We start from the raw sequence: 22,266 nt of genomic DNA, 5'->3' as shown, positions 1-22,266 counted from the left end.
ACCTCCCATTGTTGCTTCACAACATCAAGGGCTTCTGTCTGTATGATGAAAGCTTTAGCTATCGGATGCTCAGCAGTAATGATCTTCTTTGAGATATCAGATGCCATGTCATTGGTAAAACAGAGTACTTTTGTGTTTTTGCTGCAGAAGCATTTTATCTCATTCAAAGCTCTGTCGCCCACTATCAGTGTACGAGGCCCAGTGGTTAGCATAGGATTTAGCCTCGTACCTGTCTCTGGTGACGGAAGATGAGCCTTCTCTCAGGGAGTCAGGATTTTGAGGGAGTGGAGTAAATCTGTTCTCCAGTAGAATCCCTGTGTCTTGGGGCAATTTGCTCTTAGCTTTTGTTGTAGCCTTCTTTCTCTTACTGGGCACTGGGGTTGAAGAGGCTAAGCAGGCAAACCCAGAGGGGCCAGACAAGAGACCAGGTCAGAAGAAACAGGACTGGACCACTAGAATCCGACCGTTGCAACAAAATCAGGGCGGGATACAAACACACTGGAGTTAGCTGACGAGTCGGCAACACAGTACAGGAGAGCTAAAGTGTAGATGCTGGGGAATCCTGGTGCTGTTCAGGTGACACTCAGAAAATAACAGATCTGACCATGACAAGTCTGTTATTTTTCTTTTCTGTGTTGATAGATAGATAGATAGATAGATAGATAGATAGATAGATAGATAGATAGATAGATAGATAGATAGATAGATAGATAGATAGATAGATAGATAGATAGATAGATAGATAGATAGATAGATAGATAGATAGATAGCTGTGTATCATCAGCATAGCAATGAAAATGTCTGCCGTGATTCTGGATTATATTTCCCAATGGCCCTAGCACTGAACCCTGCGGAACACCAAAGCAGAACCTCGTGTAACGCATATATGGATGTATATACAGCATCAACAGGTAATAACCAAGATTAAAAGTAATTTGGGCTGGTTTCAGAAGAATAAGAACGACTCTTGGAGACTAGGTGCAGGAATAACATCAGAGACAAAACACAGTTGTGTTTCTGAATCTCTGAATGGAACTGAATGTAGATTTTTCTGCTTTCATCTGCAGCAGAAGTATCGCCGAACGGGAACACAGCTTTAGCTTTGCGGTGCAGGTTTGAGTGCTGGGGATTGTATTGTGCATATGGAAGTTCTTCTGGGGTTTGTGGTTGAATGAGGAAGTGCACTTGGTTTAATATATTACAACATATAATAGAACTGTGTGCTGCAGGCAAACTGTTTTTACATTGAAACACGAAGAGTTTGGAGCTTCAGGTTGTCTTTAGTCGACATAGGTGATCTGATCCTGATGTCAGGAGTTAAGCATCAGTCGTGCATGTCAGATCTGTTCCAGTTACAGCTGAATCCAGACCGATCCAGTTCAAGTCAAGCCGTGATAGTGGATTTAGCAGAAGTTACCCACTGAGGTGCCACCGGCGTCTACAGCTGAGCGTTTATATGCAGGCGGAGCAGGAACTGATCACAGGTGATCCAAGTAGATATGTAAATGTCAGGTGTAAAGTGAGGCTGTGTTTACTGTCCACAAACGCAGACGGCAGAGTTTCTGCCACACGCTGATGTGCAGGAAGTGAGACGCGGTGGGTGGGGGGAGGGCAAGGGGCTGATGTGAAGGGTGGAAGTGAAACTGTCGCTTAATCGGCACCAGCAGTCAGACATGGATAAGTTTAAGACGGTGCTGAACATCGCCAGCAAACAGAAAAACTATGGATTCGGGCTGGTGGCTCTGCTGACGGCCGGGGGGGAGCAGATCTTCTCCACTGTGGCTTTCCGGTGTCCCTGCAATGAGCTGAATTTCCTGTATGGGATGGTGTTCCTCCTGGTCCCGGCGCTGGCTCTGCTGCTGCTGGGCTACATCCTCAGCACCAAGACGTGGAAGCTGGTGACGGGCGTGTGCCAGCACCGGGCCAAGCCGTGGCACCGGAAGAACCTGCTGTCCAGCATCAAGGCCTTCTTCCAGATCAGCGCCGCCGCCATGGTGGCGCCGTCCAGCTGGATCGCCGTGGCGCTGCTCAGCGGGAGCTACTACGAGTGTGCGATGACCGGGACCAACGTGAGCGTCTACAACCAACACTTGTGTGAGGACGCCAACTCCAACACGCAGTGTGAGAAGGTTCTGCACCGGCTGCCTTGTGGGGGGGACAGCCAGGTCCGGCTGGAGGTCCAGAAGGAGATCCTGAACACACTTAGAGCTCAGTCTCAGGTAAGACATCTGCTGAGGTCCCGGAACCAGACTTCCAACTACAATTTATACTCAAAATCAACCATATCAGTATATACAGGACTGTCTCAGAAAATTTGAATATTGTGATAATGTTCTTTATTTTCTGTAATGCAATTAAAAAAACAAAAATGTCATACATTCTGGATTCATTACAAATCAACTGAAATATTGCAAGCCTTTTATTATTTTAATATTTCTGATTATGGCTTACAGTTTAAAGGAGCTTGAGGCAGGATTGAGGCAGGATTTATGAAAAAAATTAGTATACGTTTTAAGTTTTCTAGTAATAATGTCAGATGAAGCGTTCCAAACCAAAAAGAATGAGTCCTCTAGCGTATCTCTCCGTTGCCTTGAACAGGCTGTGTGCTGCAAAATGTGCTACAATTGTGGACCCGAATTTCCCGCGCTGGGCTGCGGATGTGACGTCACATGACGCTGCATGCACGTTCTCCCCGTTCTCCCGTGCCGGCTTCACTGTTGGCTGCAGTACGGCCGTCGTGGTGAAGGGTGGCGCTAGAGAGTCTCATTTCTGCTCTTTCATGCTCCTTTAAGATTAAGATTCCCAAAATATTCAATTTTTTTGAGATAGGATATTTGAGTTTTCTTAAACTGTAAGTCATGATCAGCAATATTAAAATAATAAAAGGCTTGCAATATTTCAGTTGATTTGTAATCAATCCAGAATGTACGACATTTATGCATTACAGAAAATAAAGGACTTTGTCACAATATTCTAATTTTCTGAGACAGTCCTGTATAAAAAACTGTTTGTTTTATTGTTTGCACTCGTAAAAAGGAACATTACACAGAGGAAAAAAGTTAAGAAAAGATGAGCAGGAGAGGTCATAAAAACTTGAACACTGCAAAAAATATTTGTCTTATTTCTAGTTAAAATGTCTCATTTTTAGTCAAACAAATCTCATTACACTTAAAAGAAGTGTCATTACCAGAAAAATTACTTGTTATTTAACAATTTTCACCTGTTTCAAGTAGATTTTCACTTGAAATAAGTAGAAAAATCTGCCAGTGGAACAAGACTTTTTTGCTTGTAATAAGAAGATAAATCTTGTCCCACTGGCAGATTTTTTCTACTTATTTCAAGTGAAAATCTTTCTGGTAATGAGTCTTGTTTTAAGTGTAATGAGATTTTTTGACTAAAAATTAGACATTTTAACTAGAATTAAGACAAATATTCTTGGTAAGATTTTGAGTTTTTGCACTGGATGGCTTATAAGCGACTCCCCCCTCCTAAAAACAAGAACAAAATAAAACCATAGCATAATACATAGGCCTATACAGTATAACTGATAACTCAGAGTTATAAGATACTTCAGAATACAATTAAATAGCTTAGAAATATATTTGAATAATGGTGAATGAAAAACACAGATATATTAAAAATCTATAAACTTTTTTTCTGCTTTCTTTTGAATGCAGATAATGTTGAGCACGTTTCACTTAGATGTTTTAAACTGTTCCACAGCACAACACCTTGATACATAAATGAAAATGTAGCTGCGGTTCTACAGAAGGGGATATGCAAATCATTCCTTCGTCTTGTGAAGTATGAATGATAATAAGAATTAAACTCAAAATAATTACGAAAATGTTTGGGTAAAGTTAACAGAGAGCATATGACTTTATACATCAGGATTCCTGTTTGATACTTATTCACATCATAGATTGTTAGTATTTGTAATTTTTTAAACAGAGGTATGGATGGTGTTAAACGTGGAGAGTTAGTAACAATTCTTACATAAACCACATGGATCCACTCAGCAGAGTAGCAGACCTCCGTGAAAGCAGCTGTTTTGTCAGTTTGCTTATCTGGACCATTCAAAAACACCATGCCAAGATGTGATGACATCAGCAATAGTCTTAGAGAAGCAGATGAGGTTGCCCTTCAGTCTAGAAAGTAGGGAGTAGTGAAAAATGCAATGAATTGGAAGACAAGTTTTATTTGCAACAGATAAATTCAATAAAAATAAATAAAATGAGTGGAATAACTATTTTAAACAAAAAACTATCTTTCTGTGTAAATAAAAAGTCTCCACACTGGCACTGTCTTCACATTTAAGAAAATATCAAACATATAATGTCAGGGTTTGACACTTCCCCCAGTTTTTGAGTTTCAGTTCTGTCCCTCCTGTTTTCCATCTGCCCTGATTGTCTGCACCTGTGTCTCGTTATTCCCTGTGTATATCTAGTCTTGTCTTTCCCCTGCTCGCTTTCGGTCCGTACTGTTTGCTCCCTCCATGTTCTCCTCTAGTTTTGGATCCCTGTTTCTGTTCTGCCTTTTTTGATCCTGCTAAGCAGCGCTTTTGGTTTTGGTTTTTGTTAAATAAACCCTGTTTTTGGAACTCCTGCCTGCCGCTATCCTGCGATGCGTCCTCATCAACCACACCCTGACAGAACGGACCGACCAGATGGACCCAGCGGGAGAGCTCATCACGCTGCTTGAGTTCGTCTGCCGGGAATCGGCAAAGAACATGTGCTGGGCCGAGGAGGAGGAGTCCCCCTTCAGGGGAACACGCCTGGCTTTGGGTGGGCCCAGGAGCCTTCAGGCTCAGGGGAGACGACGACGGCGCCAGCCCCAGCCCCAGCTTGCTCCTGTTCCGGCGGTGGTCCCGGATGCATCAGCCTCTGCTCCGGTGATGGTCCTGGATCCCCCTCAGTCAGCGCCGAGGACCCGGGTTCCCCCTCAGGCAGCGCCGAGGACCCGGGTTCCCCCCGAGCCAGCTTCGAGGATCTTCTGTGCCCCGAAGCCGGGCTCCCCGCATCCCGCCTGCCCGGAAGCCGGGCTCCCCGCACCCCGCTTGCCCCGAAGCCGGCTCCCCGCATCCTGTCTGCTCTGCCTCGAGGGCGACCCCCCCCGAACTGTCTGCCCGGTCCCGAGGACGGCCCCCAGACCTTTGGCCGTGCGTTGGCCTGGTTTTATCAAGTTGCTGGTATTAAACAACGTATTCTCCTTCCCTCCTCTTGACACCTTAGCAGCAGTAGCTTCAGTCTGCCTTGCTTCTGTCCTCTTCCCTTATTTTGAAACATGTCCAACTGCTGACGTCCCGCTGCATTAATTGTCGCTATCTTGCCTGAAACGGAGCTGCCAGTCTCACTCATGTATCACTCTCTTCTCACTCATGTATCACTCTCTTCTCATCACCACGCTGACTGCAGCTCAACATCTCCCCCTAGAGTCACTAATCAGTAACTACAGCAACAATTAAGTGGTATTGGTGTGTGGTATTGGAGAATCTTTGCGAGTACGAGTATATGAGAGCAGTATCGGCCCCGATATCGGTATCGGGGCATCCCTACTGGAAAGAGTTATAAAACCTTTTCATTGTTCCACTGTGACACATTTACAGGTAGAAAACACAGTGGAAGATATTTTCCCAGCCTCACACAGAATGTTAGACGTTAAAGTCAATGGCAGCACAATCAGAAGAAGACTGAACCAGAACGGTTTGTTTGGAAGAGTTTCCAGGCAAAAACCTCTTCTGTCTAAAAAGATCACGGAAGCACGACTGAGGTCCACAAACCAGCAGACCTCTGGAACAATTTCCTCTGGACACATGAAACCAGACCGGAGAAGTTTGGTCTTCATGTCCTCAACCATGTTTGGAGAAAAACAGCAGAAACATGCTACTCATCGGAGGTGGCATTTGTCTAACACTAATCGCGCTTTTCCACTAGGTCCTTTTCCACTAGGGGTCTAACGTGTCAAGTAGATACTTTTCTGTAACTATTCTGCCGAGGTTCTAAGCGGCTGAGTCAGCTGTATCTGACATCATCACACTACAGGCCACCGATTGGTCGGGGGGTTGGAGTCAGACGTCTGAGTCAGGAGGAGGAAATCAGAGAAAGAGACTCTGACGGATCCTTGTTCATTTTATTCAACCAGCAACGGCAGCAGAAGTCTGTTTCATGATCCAACTCTGAGGGTCAGATGTTCATAAACCTGGTGCTGAGGAGAGAATTAAAAAGGGATCTAGACGGTGATAAGTAACGACCAGATCTACCAGGAGCTCTGTCACTTCATAGCTGCTCACGGCTCCAGCTGACTTTTCAGCAGGGCCGAGACAAACTAAAACAATTAAAAAGTGTCGCCGCTTGAAGCTTCTCTCACTCTCATCTTTTAACTTTATATCAAACACAAGCCACAGACCCAGCAGCACATCTATCATCTCCTCCAGGTTCTACATCTTTAGTGTTGTCTTCTTCGTTTAGATCACACAATCAAATACGTCACAGCAGCTTCCTCCAACCTCCTACTTCTGCTCCAGGTGCTGAATTTTTATGGAAAAGAAACTTGGTTGAGTTGAGTAGGTGCTAGTGGAAAAGTGCCATAAGATTCACAGCGATCAGTTAATTTTTATTCTGTTTTAACATTTTAATGTGTGAAAACAGCTGTAACATTTCAACTCTTCTGATTCTGTGTGAATGCTGACAGATTCTCGGCTGGCTCCTCATCGCATCCATCATGTTGTCCAACCTCCTGCTGATCTGCCTGGCGCGATGCACCTCCCCTATCAGCTACTTGCAGCTGAAGTTCTGGAGTGCCTACACTCAGGAGGAGAGTGATCTGATCAAGGAGTACAGCACCAAACATGCCAAAGAGCTTGCCGAGAGGAACCTGAAGAGCTTTTTCAACCTAACGGCCCCTGCAGACTTCAAAACCCCCTCCAACACGGACTGGGAAAAGATCTCAGCTCTGTACAAGTTCAGCACCAAAGACGAGTACTACAGCACTCTGCACCGGTGCGTGGAGAACTGCTCTGAGACGGATGTTGGCATTAAGATGGTTTCAGTTCGCTCCAACTCATCTGCTTATAGCCCTGCTGCTCTTGATTTTGTGGATGGGGGTCCAATGTCCCCATGAGGAGGACATCCACGTCTCAAAGATGGTGCACGTAATAGAGGGTATGCATTGACGTCACTCTCCCACTGGACCACGCTCCCTTAAGGCTGAATTATGGCTCTGCGTTAAATCAACGCAGAGCCTTGGTTTAACGCAGAACCATAAATCAGGCTTTACTCACACTGAGTGGCAAAAACAGCTGCAACTAGTGGGGGAAACTGTGGAGAAGACGGGATAACAGCAGATTATCGTCTTAAATTAAAGGCACTTGGACTTGACAGCGACCCGTACAGTTTCCCCAATGGTGGTCCATGGACATTAATATTTGGTACAGTTACCAAGAACCAGTGGTCCATGGACATTAATATTTGGTACAGTTACCAAGAACCAGTGGTCCATGGACATTAATATTTGGTACAGTTACCAAGAACCAGTGGTCCATGGACATTAATATTTGGTACAGTTACCCCAAGAACCAGTGGTCCATGGACATTAATATTTGGTACAGTTACCCCAAGAACCAGTGGTCCATGGACATTAATATTTGGTACAGTTACCCCAATAACCAGTGGTCCATGGACATTAATATTTGGTACAGTTACCAAGAACCAGTGGTCCATGGACATTAATATTTGGAACAGTTACCCCAAGAACCAGTGGTCCATGGACATTAATATTTGGTACAGTTACCAAGAACCAGTGGTCCATGGACATTAATATTTGGTACAGTTACCAAGAACCAGTGGTCCATGGACATTAATATTTGGTACAGTTACCAAGAACCAGTGGTCCATGGACATTAATATTTGGTACAGTTACCAAGAACCAGTGGTCCATGGACATTAATATTTGGTACAGTTACCCCAAGAACCAGTGGTCCATGGACATTAATATTTGGTACAGTTACCAAGAACCAGTGGTCCATGGACATTAATATTTGGAACAGTTACCCCAAGAACCAGTGGTCCATGGACATTACTATTTGGTACAGTTACCCCAAGAACCAGTGGTCCATGGACATTAATATTTGGTACAGTTACCCCAAGAACCAGTGGTCCATGGACATTAATATTTGGTACAGTTACCAAGAACCAGTGGTCCATGGACATTAATATTTGGTACAGTTACCCCAAGAACCAGTGGTCCATGGACATTAATATTTGGTACAGTTACCAAGAACCAGTGGTCCATGGACATTAATATTTGGTACAGTTACCAAGAACCAGTGGTCCATGGACATTAATATTTGGTAGAGTTACCAAGAACCAGTGGTCCATGGACATTAATATTTGGTACAGTTACCAAGAACCAGTGGTCCATGGACATTAATATTTGGTACAGTTACCAAGAACCAGTGGTCCATGGACATTAATATTTGGTACAGTTAACAAGAACCAGTGGTCCATGGACATTAATATTTGGTACAGTTACCCCAAGAACCAGTGGCCCATGGACATTAATATTTGGTACAGTTACCAAGAACTAGTGGTCCATGGACATTAATATTTGGTACAGTTACCCCAAGAACCAGTGGTCCATGGACATTAATATTTGGTGCAGTTACCAAGAACCAGTGGTCCATGCACATTAATATTTGGTAGAGTTACCAAGAACCAGTGGTCCATGGACATTAATATTTGGCCACCAATCTAGTTTCCTGATATTTATATGTACTAAACTTCTACGCCGGGGAAATACACGAAGCAAAGCTTGAAGGCATACAAAAGTCTTGACGCTTGGTCCGACTTCAAGGCAGGATTTGTTGGCGAAATTAAAGTGATGACGACACCGAACTTTATGATTTGACCGTTTAACTTTAGCTACCCAAACATCCAACATTACCTGATACAAAATGGGAACCGCAAATCAACGTTTCGGTGCTTGGAATCCAGTTATTTCTGCGAATTGCAGCGATCCATTTGTCTCTCTTAAGCTTATTTTTCCGCAGTCTGTAAAACGATAACTCTGATTTCTTGCTAAATCTATGAGTACAGTCGATCGCACAACAGCTCTTTCCCTTTTTAGATGTTTTCCAGTTGCTCAAACTGAAAGTTTACGCTGACATTCAGTCTTTCTGACACTCAGTCTTTCTGACACTCAGTCTTTCTGACACTCAGTGGGCGAAACCCGCTGTGAAGTCACATCTGTGACGTCATGTGCATTCCCTCTATACCACATCAACATCATCACCATCGTCAACATCATCTTCACCATCATCATCACCATCATCGTCCCCATCGCTGGTTGCATCCATCTAACAGGTCAGCAAAGTGCGAGGACAGGCTGTAGTTCAGTCTGAGGATGTGGAGGGAACGTGAGAAGACAGCTCTGTTCCTGTTAGGTTCTACGACGAGTGCTTCTGCCTCCCAGGCTCAAACCGACAGCTGGTTCTGGTTTGGAACTGAAGGGCTGCAGAGTCATCATCTTCCAATCAGAAGGTTAGCAGTTTGATTCCCTGATTTTCCGCATGTTCTTAAGCAAGACACAAAACTCATTGCTACATCAGGCTGTTATTGTTGAAACCAAAGGTACTGCTGTGGAGTATGCCTCCTTTGTACTGTTGGAAACCTCTGAAAGAGCTCTGTTGAATCTGGAATGAATCTGAATCAGAAGGAGCTTCAGGACAGTCAACTTCCTGGTTGCCAAGACTAGGTTCTATAGCGATTGTACTTCTATCATCGCTGTCTCTGTACTTAACTGCTAATAAAAAAAAAACATTTTTCAGTGGTGTAAGGGATGAACCGGCCTTCAGTCCTCTAAAAATGACCATATCTGCTGCATCAGTGGAATTGGTTCTTTCAACAATATCTAATTGAAACTCCTTTCTCAACCAGCTGGTTTCTGACTGCATCAGGTTTTTTAGCAACTTTTCTTTTTGGTTAACGTTAAAATTCTTAGCCCCTTGGTGTTGAAGAGCTCACGTAAACTATGGTTGGGGTTTAGGTTGGGGTTGGGGCTAAAAAATGGGCCCCATGTGGGATTGACAGGTGGTTCCATGTTGGTCTCATGTGAATGAGCCACTAGATACAACTCGTTTTGAGTCCTGTCATCACTGTCGCATTTTTTGAGTTCAGGTTTTGGTATTTAAGTTCATGTTTTATTTTGAAACCTGTGTCGCCTGTGTCTAAGTTATGTCTTGACTTCCCTGGTTCCCATCTGCCCTGATCGTTTGCACCTGTGTCTCATCAAGCCTTTAGTGTATACAGTGGTGGACAGTAACGGAGTAAATTTACTTGAGTACTGTACTTAAGTACATATCCAGAGGATTTGTACTTTACTTGAGTATTAGATTTCTTTGGTACTTATTACTCTTACTTGAATACATTTCCAAGACAAATATTTTTACTTTTACTCGAGTAAATTTCTAGGAAGGCTGAAAAGTACTCGTTACTTTCAGGTCTGCTCTTTTTTCTTCTTCCCTAAAATCCTATTGGACACAAGCTGTTTTTGTCAAAGGAGGAGACCTATCACAGTGCACGCTCTCCACTGGGATGTACGTAAAGCGGAAATACGTCAAGCCTCCTCAAAACGATACCGCCAAAGTAGCCTGCGTTTGTCACAGAGCCGCATTTGAGTTATTGAAAGCAGGGATGTAGTTTTTTGTAAAGCAGTGGTCTTTGAGGGGGATCCAGACTTAGTTGGATGGTGCAGGTTCATTTGGTTTCAGTTCATGATTGTTAATAAACTCTGCATCATTTGCTGTCCTCTTATGATCCCATTCATTTGATTTGTTTTTGGTGTATCTGCAGGTTTTATATAACCTTGTGGTTCTAAAAGCAGCACATCAGTGCAGCTGGTTTCAAAGAGTTAATTCTCAGAAACAAGAGTTAAAAGATCCTTAAATTAATTTAGAAAAAATATAGTAATTTACTGATGTGGAAAATAAGAAATTTACTCTTACTTTTACTTAAAGTACATTTAAAAGCATTTACTTTTGGATACTTAAGTACCTTTAAAAGCAAGTACTTTTCTACTCTTGACTGAGCTACTTTTACTTGTAACGGAGTAAATTTTGACCAGTAGTATTTGTACTCTTACTCAAGTACTGGGGTCGAGTACTCTGTCCACCTCTGAGTGTATATCTTGTCTTGTCTTTCCCTTGCCCCCTGCTGGTCAGTACTGTTCTACCCCCAGTGTGTCAGGTTATTTTTTCATGTTTTGGTTTTTGCAATCCTGCTAAGCAGCGCTTTTTCTTTATTTTAAGTTAAAATAAATCACGTTTCTGGAACTCCTGCATCTGGGTCCAACTCGACCACACTATGACAATCACTGATGTACCTTAGCAGAATCACTGCAACTGGATAATGCACGAACTATACAACCATTTATTCACTCTCTTATGGGCCAAATGGGACAAGTTCGTGGGCCACATTCAGCCCAGAGGACCTGGGTTTAATACTTGTGAGCTGGCCTCTCATAAATGTTATGAAAGACAACAACACATCCTAATTTGCCTTCCTGCAATGCCCCACCCCTCTTTTGGTAGAAAAGATACCATTTGATTTGGCTGCTGCTGAATACAGTTTGAGCTGGTTGGTGGTAAAAATGTTTTTGATAACAATAAGTTAAAGTTGTAGCTGTGAGGCGTCTTAATCACTTGTCAGTTAAACAATTATATAATGTTATATAATATATATATATTTGTGTGTGTATACAGGACTGTCTCAGAAAATTAGAATATTGTGATAAAGTTCTTTATATTCTGTAATGCAATTAAAAAAACAAAAATGTCATACATTCTGGATTCATTACAAATCAACTGAAATATTATTTTCAATATTTTGGCTTACAGTTTAAGATTAAGATTCCCAGAATATTCAATTTTTTTTAGATAGGATATTTGAGTTTTCTTAAGCTGTAAGCCATGATCAGCAATATTAAAATAATAAAAGGCTTGCAATATTTCAGTTGATTTGTAATGAATCCAGGATGCATGACATTTTTGTTTTTGTAATTGCATTACAGAAAATCACAATATTCTAATTTTCTGAGACAGTCCTGTATTATACATATAAATGGTTAATGCCAAGTTTGTTAGGGTTTTGCACACCCTTCCTCCACCAGAGGGCGCCAAAGCCTGGTCAGGCTTGGCCGGAGAAACCGCAGCTGATCCTCATCACCTTCTCCACACCTGACAACCGTCAGCCTCATCAACCAGCCTGCTCTTAAACCTGCCTCCCACAAGCTGCGGTGTCAGATGATTCTCCAGCTCAGAGCCCTGTACTCTGCCCGTTCTCCTGGAATTACCTAGTTTCCCGTTCGTGGACCTTCCCTTCCCTAAATTTAAAAAGGACAATAGTGCTGAAGTATATTTGATTCCACATACATCCTCATATTCTCTCAGAAACACTCAGCAGTCCTTCTTTTTTGTTCCTTTGATGTTTAAAAATATTGGCAGACGTGCTTTTAAGTTCAAAACCCCATCAGATTGGAATAACCTACCCATCAATATAAGAGAACTCAATTCATTACATCTCTTTAAAAACTCATTATTTTTAAATCTCAATAAACCATGTAGTTGCCTCTAGTATTGCCTTTTCCTTTGTGTCTTTTTTTAATACATAATGTATCTATTTTTTCATATATTGTATAATAATGATGATGACAATGACTGTAATTAATATTGTTGTTCCTGTTGTTATTACTGTGTTATATGCAGTATTTACTTGTGTTCTTCGGGTGTGGCTGGTCTTGGGGACTGGTGTATTGGAGCCATTATGTATGTTGTATGTAACTGCTTTGTACTGTGTTGTATGTTTTATGTTGGACCCCCTCGAAAACGAGATGATTTATCTCAAGGGGCTATCCGTTAATAAATTTAATTAAAAAATTTGTGGTGCAGTGGATTAAGGAAGCGGCTCATATACTGAGGCTACAGTCCTCCTGCAGTGGTTGCAGGTTTGAATCCTGGCCTTTGCTGCATGTCATCCCCATTCTCTCTCTCTACCCCCTTCCTGTCTGCAACTTGAATAAAGGACCACTAGAGCCACAAAAAAATCTTTAAAAAAAAAAGAAGTGGAGACTGCTCCGCCCTGGTGAGCCAGTGCAGTGTCCCTTCATTACATCATAGTTCTGAAATGTCCTGTTTTTAAATAATTGTAAACAAGACTAAAAGAGCTGGAATGCAGAGGCAGCTCCAAGGAGCTCGCAGAAAACTGAGTTGTTTTTGATTCAACATTCAGGACATTCTTTCTGGTGTCTATTGGCGGCACGGTGGCTTAGTGGTTAGCACTGTGGCCTCACAGCAAGAAGGTTCCCGGTTTGACTCCCAGGCCCAGCAGGGTCTTTCTGTGTGGAGTTTGCATGTTCTCCCCGTGCTTGCGTGGGTTTCCTCCGGGTACTCCGGTTTCCTCCCACAGTCCAAAAACATGCATGCTAGGTTAATTGGTCATTCTAAATTGCCCGTAGGTGTGAGTGTGAGTGTGTCTGGTTGTATGTGGGGACTGCGGGTGGAAACTAGCATTACTGCTAAAACCCGGTGTATTCATACTGCTTAATGTAGTGTGCATTAATATGCATTGTCCCGTCTAAATAAACTTTGAAACTATTGTTCCTTCATAGAGTGGTCTCACCTTTTCATTTCCTTGCTGGTTTAATTCCATCAGCCTCACTCCCCCAGGGGCGGTTCCTCTGAGCTGCTCAGCTCCTGAGCTCTGATTGGTCTCTGAAGGTGATGTAGTCTGGGATCACACCTTCTGATCCTTCATGTAAGAGGAGACCCAGGACACGTTCACACATAGCCGGGTATTTACAAAGACGGATACTTCCCCCTCTATGTTTTGAAAAATACCATAATTTACACGAACCTGCATAAATACTGTTAAGGTGTTATGAGCAGCCAAACCTACAGGGGGCAGTGTAACGAGAAGATAAAGTCATGCTAACCAATCAGAATCCTGGAAAAAAACATCAACAAATGACACGAGTAACTTCCAGTTACTTCCAAGATGAACGAGAGTCTTTCGTTTGGAGTGACAGAGAAGTGGAGTTACTTTTAAGTGTGACTTTAGAATATAAAACAGGTAAAATACAAGAAAATATTGAGGGTGGCCAAACTAATTGTAAACACAGGTGTCACTCATGACGCTGGTGACGTTTCTGTCTCATTATGTGACATTCTGAAGCCTAAATATCCGTTTCTCTCCGTTTACAAGCAAACGTGAAAACAAAGTTTTTTACAAATCTCCACTTTGGCCGGAGTTTTCAGAAATTATGGTTTTTGGTGACTTTGAGCTTCGTTTTCGTGTAAACGAACGGCCAAAACGCATGAAAACACCACCGTTTTTGCTACGTGTAAACAGGGCCCCAGAAGTTATCAAACATTCATGTGTGGGCTCCAGCAGGAAATGTGGTGACCTGGTTCAGTGTCTGCGAGGGGTAACCGCTTCCTCGGGTGCTGACGGTCTAAGTCACCTGACTTAGTCTTTCACACACGCAACATAAATATTCAAAACATGTTCGTACAGCAAAGTTTATAACTCTTGCATTCCTCTTCACCACACTAGTTGTTTCGTGATGAAGAGTTGCAGGCGTTACTTTGACCCTTCTTCCTGTTCTAGTCCTGATCCGTCTGTTACAGCCGTGGTAATTGGACATCAGTGTCCATAAGTGCAGGGGACATCAGGGCAACACAGTTTGAGGATCACCTTTATGGACACCCGGGTCAAGAGAGGAGCTGAGCCGTCAGCTGTTCACCATCTGCTGGTGAGATGGTTCATATGGTGGTGAGCAGTGGCGTCAATTCAGTCAAAGCTAAAGTATGGCAAGGTTACGAGTCACAGAAGTCTGCTATGTAGCTTATCTGTGTGGTCAGGAAGCCTGAATTATGGTTCCACGTTAAATCGACGCAGACCCTACGCCGTAGGCTCTGCGTTGGTGTAACGCGGAACCATAAATCAGCTTTTAGAGAGCAGAAAAAGCGTATTTGACAAACGCAATTTAACTCATTTCTGTTCGCTTCATTCACTATGTCAGTGCAACAATATCAACGTGGACATCCCAGTTTAACTTAAAACAGTTAAAGTCCAAATGCAAAAAGGAGAGAGTAAAAAAAGTCAAATATTTCCCTTAAACAGATTTATAAGAGGGTAGGGTGATTTGATATCTTACCTTAAGCAGTGTGCATTTGTAGGGGTACTTTGAAATAAATTAAACTCTGAACTGTAGGCCTATTTCAGTCCATAGTTGTGTAAAAGTAAAATAAAAAAAATACCCCACTTTAATATAAATAAAAAATGTAGCTGCAACTTAGCAGCTTTAAAAATAAATATAGAAATTAAAAATAGTTCTTTTAAAATTAGATGGTATCAACTCAAACTCCAAGATAACTGCCCAACAAAATAAACTAATAATATGACTAAAAATGAATTCAGAAATATCATTTATTTATGTTCGGGTTTTTTTTCAAGGCCAAAGGGATGAAGAGCCGCAGGTTGCAGACCCCTGACCTAGAGAAATCCATCATGTTGTTCTGATATAAATTTGTAGTTATTTTATATGTATTAAATAATCAATACAAATAGACACAGAGTAATTCCATAAATGTATTAAAAAAAACATATACATTTTCCCCTGAAGTCAAGTCAAGTCAACTTTATTTATAAAGCACTTTAAAAACACCAACATGGTCCAAAGTGCTGGACACGCAAATGGAAGACAAAACACCATAAAACACAAGGCACATAAATAAAACAATCATGATAAGTTAAGTGAATAAAAAGGAGAAAAGGTGGGTTTTGAGAAGAGATTTAAAAACAGACAGAGAGAAGGCCTGTTTGATTTGCTGAGGCAGGCTGTTCCAAAGTTTTGGAGCTGGAACAGCGAAGGCGTGGTCCCCTCTGAGTCCAGTTCATGAGTGAAGGAAGGCTGGAGTAGATTAACAGCTGGTTCGGTGCAACATCTGCAGTAATGTGAGCTCTTTACTGGTCTGCTGAGACAAGAGACGATGTTCTGAAGAGCGTGTGTGGGGAGGATGTGAGCACTTATTGACTCCAGAGTGGTTGCTCCCGCAGGACTGGAACAGAAAAACCATTCCTCCCAGTCCTGCTGGCGGCCTCGCCTTCCTTTGCAGTGGAATGTCTGCAAGTTTCATCATGTTTTTACGAGATCTGTATTTACAGCAGCTTCACATGCAATAAAAGAAACCAGTCACGTGGTTAAAGACAATCCCAGCAGCATCACAACTCTCTGGTGGCTGTATTTCTAGTTTTTACTTTTTACTAACAAGAAATGGTTTCAGGTTGGAGTTTATACCTCTTATATATAACATGGATAGTAGTCAAAATAACAAAACACTGGATTTTTGACCCATGGAAATTAGAGATGGGTACAGAATAAAGAAAAAGAGAAAGCAAACATCAACAAATACGAGGACATTTCAGTTTTCAGCATAAGCGTGCAGAAATGTCCACTCCCAGACAGAGAAGATATGATGGACAGCTGCATGGGAAAAACAAGGAAGTGACTGAAAGAGGAAACTAATAATCTGAGGGGAGGAGCACAACAAGGAGGAGCGGCAGCCGGCTGGACAGACCAGTCTTTCCTGGAGTCAAGCAGAGATAACAGAGGCTGCTCAGCTCATTGTTGCTGCCATTTATTGGTTGCATTTCTTTTGGAAAGATCCAACACCTCAGAATCAACACCACCGGGACTAACCAAGGCTGCTGCAACACCAGCCGGACTAACCAAGGCTGCTGCAACACCAGTAGGACTAACCAAGGCTGCTGCAATACCAGCCGGACTAACCAAGGCTGCTGCAACACCGGTAGGAGTAACCAAGGCTGCTGCAACACCAGTAGGAGTAACCAAGGCTGCTGCAACACCAGTAGGAGTAACCAAGGCTGCTGCAACACCAGTAGGAGTAACCAAGGCTGCTGCAACACCAGTAGGAGTAACCAAGGCTGCTGCAACACCGGTAGGAGTAACCAAGGCTGCTGCAACACCAGTAGGACTAACCAAGGCTGCTGCAACACCAGTGGGAGTAACCAAGACTGCTGCAACACCAGTAGGAGTAACCAAGGCTGCTGCAACACCAGTAGGAGTAACCAAGGTTGTTGCAACACCAGTAGGAGCAACCAAGGCTGCTGCAACACCAGTAGGAGTAACCAAGGCTGCTGCAACACCAGTGGGAGTAACCAAGGCTGCTGCAACACCAGTAGGAGTAACCAAGGCTGCTGCAACACCAGTGGGAGTAACCAAGGCTGCTGCAACACCAGTGGGAGTAACCAAGGCTGCTGCAACACCAGTGGGAGTAACCAATAACACTCATAGAAAGTTTACACCTCAAAGTCAACAGCATGGATAAGTTCCAACCTGTCCTGCAATTCATCATCAACCAGAAGACCACCATCGGGTACAGCTTTATGGCCCTGCTCACCATCGGTGGGGAGCGGATCTTCTCTGTGGTGTCCTTCCAGTGCCCCTGCAACCACCAGCAGAACTTTGCCTATGGACTGACTTTCCTGTTGGGTCCTGCTGTGGTGCTCCTAGTCCTGGGTTTGTTCCTGAGTAGTCAGTTCTGGAGACTCTACACCGGCTGCTGTCTCAACCCCCAAAAGCTTTGTCCTCGTGGAAACTGCTGTGGATGTTTCCAGGTGTTGATCAATATCTTTACCGGCGCCTGTGTGCCCCCCCTGATGTGGCTCTCTGTGGCTCTGCTCAACGGAACCTTCTACGAGTGTGCTATTAGCGGCCTGGATGAGAACGTGGTGGTGGATCTGTTCTGTAAAAACAAGACACTGAGGTGTCGGGAGGAGTTGGCCAGAGTGCCCTGTGATCGGTCCAAACTCTCCAACGATGAGCGGATGGAGCTGCTGCTGATGCTCAGGGCTCAGTCGCAGGTATGAATCCATTCACTTCACTTCACTCACATCTATTTATAATTCAGTGTAATTCCAGTTCACATTAATTCAGATTCATATCATGCCAAAACTGCAGTAACTATAACTAGAGCTATCAAGCGATTACAATTTTTTTACTGAAATGAATTAAGATCTGTAATTAATTAATCTAATTAATCTCTTTTTTAATCTCACCTAAACATCTCTGGAAAAAGCCCTTTTGAGGTGTTTTCCTTTGAATTCATTACATTATTGTGGCAGATCAAAAGATTGATATATAACAACAAAAAGTGGCTTTATAAAGTAATTTTTAACAGACTTGACCAGATGCAGTCCTAGCCATTTACATCCAATTCAATTCAATTCAGTTCAATTTTATTTATATAGCGTCTAATACAACAAAAGTTGTCTCTAGACGCTTTCCAGAGACCCATACCCAGAACATGACCCCCGAGCAATTATTACATAAACAATGGCAGGTAAAAACTCCCCTAGTGGGGAAAAAACCTTAAGCCAAACAGTGGCAAGAAAAACTCCACTTTAGGAGGAAGAAACCTGGACCAGGACCTGGATCATAAGAGAGGACCCTCCTGCCGAGGGCCAGACTGGGAGTCGGGGACGTCAACAGCACAGCAGGCAGGTGGAAGCAGCAGCGGGATGACCGGGGGTGGGGACCGCAGGCCAGCACGCAGCTCCCGAAGCTCCGGCCCAATCAGCAAGCCCCAGGTTAGGTTCAGGGTCGGGGAAAGGTTGAGAAGGGGCAGGGCCAGGGAGAGGAGTCTTGACGGACAAATCTCTCCCCCGCCTGCCCGGGCCGTTACCCTGCCCCTCTCACTCCCACACTGCAGGTTCCGGTGTTGTGCATTCAGAGATGCTCTTCGCCACATCCACTTGGCAGGAACATTCGCCAGCCTTTCTGTTGCAGACGTGCGCATGCACAGTGCTCTCCTCGAGTCTCCAGTTTGGGGAAGAGCGTTGCTGTGGCAACATCGTTGCTGTGGCAAAATCGTTGCTGCTAACGTTAGCTGTGGCTGCGCTCGAGACCGGGTGCTTGGCGTTTACGTAGCTAAACTTGAGCTGCTTTGGTGCTCCATATTGCGTAGGGGGAATGTTCCCTTGTAAGAATCCCCCCACTATTGTACACCAATGGTAGTCCCGGCAGAAGACGCTGAGCAGCGTTGTCTTCATGTTCTGTGGTTTGTTCCTAATGAATACTTAACAGAATCAACACAAACGAGTCTCCTGACTCTTATTTCACACAAACACTCAGCACAGAGTAGCGTAGTAGCATAGTCTAACCATGGACTTGTATGTAAGATGTGCTGTTGGAGTTAATTTCTCAGCGTGAGAAATGTCATGTGTGGCGTGAGAACATGTGAACTTGGTGAAACTTGAGAGCCCTGTGTATATGTATGTGTGTGTATATATATTATAAAGCAATATCTTATAAACATACATCAGCTGTCTGTATTGTTAAATACAGTTGTTAAATACAATCATAAAATCAATATATATTAAATCAATATATTAAAAACATTAATAACTAGGTATGTCCTGATACTCTTTTTACTTTTTTGGCCGATACCGATGTTTTGATAATGACGTGATCGGGCCAGATCGATCAGGTCTACACTAAATTCACTTAGTTTATACATTTTAGAGCTGCTACTGCAATACCATTAAACTCTGATATCTTATCAGCTTATCAAACCGTCAGTCTGCAGTCATGTGGACTCTGTACTTGTGTTGCGGTTCCTTGTGGATCTGTGCCCCCCCCCCCCCTCACCTGTGAAAGAGGAGGATACAAGCGTGTGAAATGTATTTTGTGATGTCTCTTTCATTCCATCTTCTCTCCTGGTGTTCACCACTAACATGGTTCTAAATCCTCATATGTCATCGGCCACATCCTCAAAAAATATAACTTACTAAGCTTTGAAAGCTTTAGTGATTTATGTTTTCTTACATTAGATTTTAAGTGTATAAACAACTTAGCACCTGAGCCACTTTGTCAATTTGCTGAGAGACAAAACAGCAACAGAGTCACCAGAACCTCAGTCAGCCTTCTCCTATAAAAGCTGTAAACTCTGGAACTCACTGACATCAGAAACTAAATCTATCTCAGAGTTTAACATGTTCATCACCAAAACTAAAACCTGCTTAAAGAAAAATCTAACCTGTACTCATCTGTAAATAGTGTATATATTTGTGTGGGAGAGTGAGCTTGTATCTATGTTTGACTGCATTGTCCCTGCCAAATAAATAAATACACTGCAAAAACTCAAAATCTTAACAAGAATATTTGTCTTATTTCTAGTTAAAATGTCTAATTTTTAGTCAAAAAAATCTCATTACACTTAAAATAAGACTCATCACTGGAAAAAAACAACAATTTTCACCTGTTTCAAGTAGATTTTCACTTAAAATAAGTAGACAAAATCTGCCAGTGGAACAAATTTTTTTTGCTTGTATTGAGAAGATAAATCTTCTCAATTTTTCTACTTATTTCAAGTGAAAATTTACTTGAAACAGGTGAAAAGTTATTTTTCTGGTGATGACTCTTGTTTTAAGTGTAATGAGATTTTTTGACTAAAAATGAGACATTTTAACTAGAAATAAGACAAATATTCCTGGTAAGATTTTGAGTTTTTATATTGTTTGTCTACATTACACATGCCTTTGGGTATGATTCCCAACAAGAACAACATTGGTTCTAGTGTAACATCTATCTCCAGAATAGTGTTGATTTCCTTTTTAATATTATCCCAGAATTCTTGTAATACACTGCAAAAACTCAAAATCTTACCAGGAATATTTGTCTTATTTCTAGTTGAAATGTCTCATTTTTAGTCAAAAATATCTCATTACACTTAAAACAAGAGTCATTACCAGAAAAATAACTTATTTGACAATTTCACCTGTTTCAAGTAAATTTTCACTTGAAATAAGTAGAAAAATCTGCCAGTGGGACAAGATTTATCTTCTTTTTACAAGCAAAAAAATCTTGTTCCACTGGCAGATTTTTCTACTTATTTTAATTGAAAATCTATTTGAAACAGGTAAAAAATTTAGTTTTTTTCCAGTGATGAGTCTTGTTTTAAGTGTAATGAGATTTTTTGACTAAAAATGAGAAATTTTAACTAGAAATAAGACAAATATGCCTGGTAAGATTTTGAGTTTTTGCAGTGTATAAATATAAAATATCTCAACACTGTCTCTTCCGTTGGTTGTGTGCAGATCTTGGGCTGGATTATCATCATCATCGCCGCCATCGTCGGCCTCATCGGGACCTGCTACAAAAACTGCCGCTCCAAAGTCAGCTACTTGCAGCTGACCTTTTGGAAGCGCTACGTGGAGAAAGAGAAGGAGAGCTTCGATTCCTACACTGTGGAATACGCCACCAAGCTGGCCAACAGGAACCTGCAGAGCTTCTTTGAGAACAAGGAACCTGCTGCCATGTCCTTCCCCAACCACAAGGCCTGGGAGGAGATCTCTGCCTACTACAGCTTCTCCCGCAGCGAGCAGTACTACAGCACCCTGCAGCGCTTCGTGGAGAGGAGCGACCGGGACTTCTCCGATGAGAGGAGACCCGTCCTGGACCTGGAGCACGGACTGGAGATGAAGTGAGGACTGCTGGGCCTCACCAGCACCGTCCCAGCAGAGTCTCAGACAACAACGCTGCCCTTTGTGTTCACCGAGGAATGTGTCCTCTCCAGACCCGGCGAGCACATCTCATGATGAAGAGCATGGAGAGGATTAAGAGTATTAAGAGCATGAGCAAAAACCACAAACAGTTCCTTATTTTAGGTTGTTTACTGCCTTCTTTCCCTTTTCTGATGTTTCATAACTAGTACTGAAATAAAAACGGTCCAAATCATCCCCCCTGTAAAACTGCCATTCCTCCTTTCCATCCCTTATGTCATTTCATCAATGAATGTGGTTTTACTGCTATTTCAACATTTAGAGTCATCACCAGAAAAATAACACCAGAAAAATAACTTATTTGACCATTTTCACCTGTTTCAAGTACATTTTCACTTGAAATAAGTAGAAAAATCTTCCAGTGGGACAAGATTTATCTTCTCATTACAAGCAAAAAAATCTTGTTCCACTGGCAGATTCTTCTACTTATTTCAAGTGAAAATCTACTTGAAACAGGTGAAAATTGTTGTTTTTTCCAGTGATGAGTCTTGTTTTAAGGGTAATGAGATTTTTTTTACTAAAATGAGACATTTTAACTTGAAATAAGACAAATATTCTTGTTAAGATTTAGAGTTTTTGCAGTGATCCATTTTACTTATCCTGTGAAGGACAGAGTCATATTGATAAGTTC

At 42.4% G+C, this 22,266-nt stretch overlaps 2 protein-coding genes across 2 annotated transcripts; both read left to right on the top strand.

The window, feature by feature from the left end:
• The first annotated feature begins 1,673 nt into the window (after nt 1-1,673).
• Nucleotides 1,674-7,410, top strand: LOC133440816 (calcium homeostasis modulator protein 6-like). Its single transcript, XM_061718139.1, has 2 exons — nt 1,674-2,219; nt 6,691-7,410. Exons 1-2 carry the CDS (start codon nt 1,674-1,676, stop codon nt 7,117-7,119), a joined length of 975 nt encoding a protein of 324 aa, XP_061574123.1. The 3' UTR covers nt 7,120-7,410.
• A 9,943-nt stretch (nt 7,411-17,353) lies between these two features.
• Nucleotides 17,354-22,009, top strand: LOC133424491 (calcium homeostasis modulator protein 5-like). Its single transcript, XM_061715151.1, has 2 exons — nt 17,354-17,936; nt 21,171-22,009. The coding sequence occupies exons 1-2, from the start codon at nt 17,394-17,396 to the stop codon at nt 21,558-21,560; spliced, it is 933 nt and encodes a 310-aa protein (XP_061571135.1). The 5' UTR covers nt 17,354-17,393; the 3' UTR covers nt 21,561-22,009.
• The last annotated feature ends 257 nt before the right edge of the window (nt 22,010-22,266 follow it).

This window comes from Cololabis saira, chromosome 3, assembly GCF_033807715.1.
Source record: "Cololabis saira isolate AMF1-May2022 chromosome 3, fColSai1.1, whole genome shotgun sequence".
In the NCBI taxonomy this organism is placed as follows: domain Eukaryota; kingdom Metazoa; phylum Chordata; class Actinopteri; order Beloniformes; family Belonidae; genus Cololabis; species Cololabis saira.
Note: the sequence above shows the minus strand (reverse complement) of the source record. Positions and strands in the feature narration are given on the sequence as shown.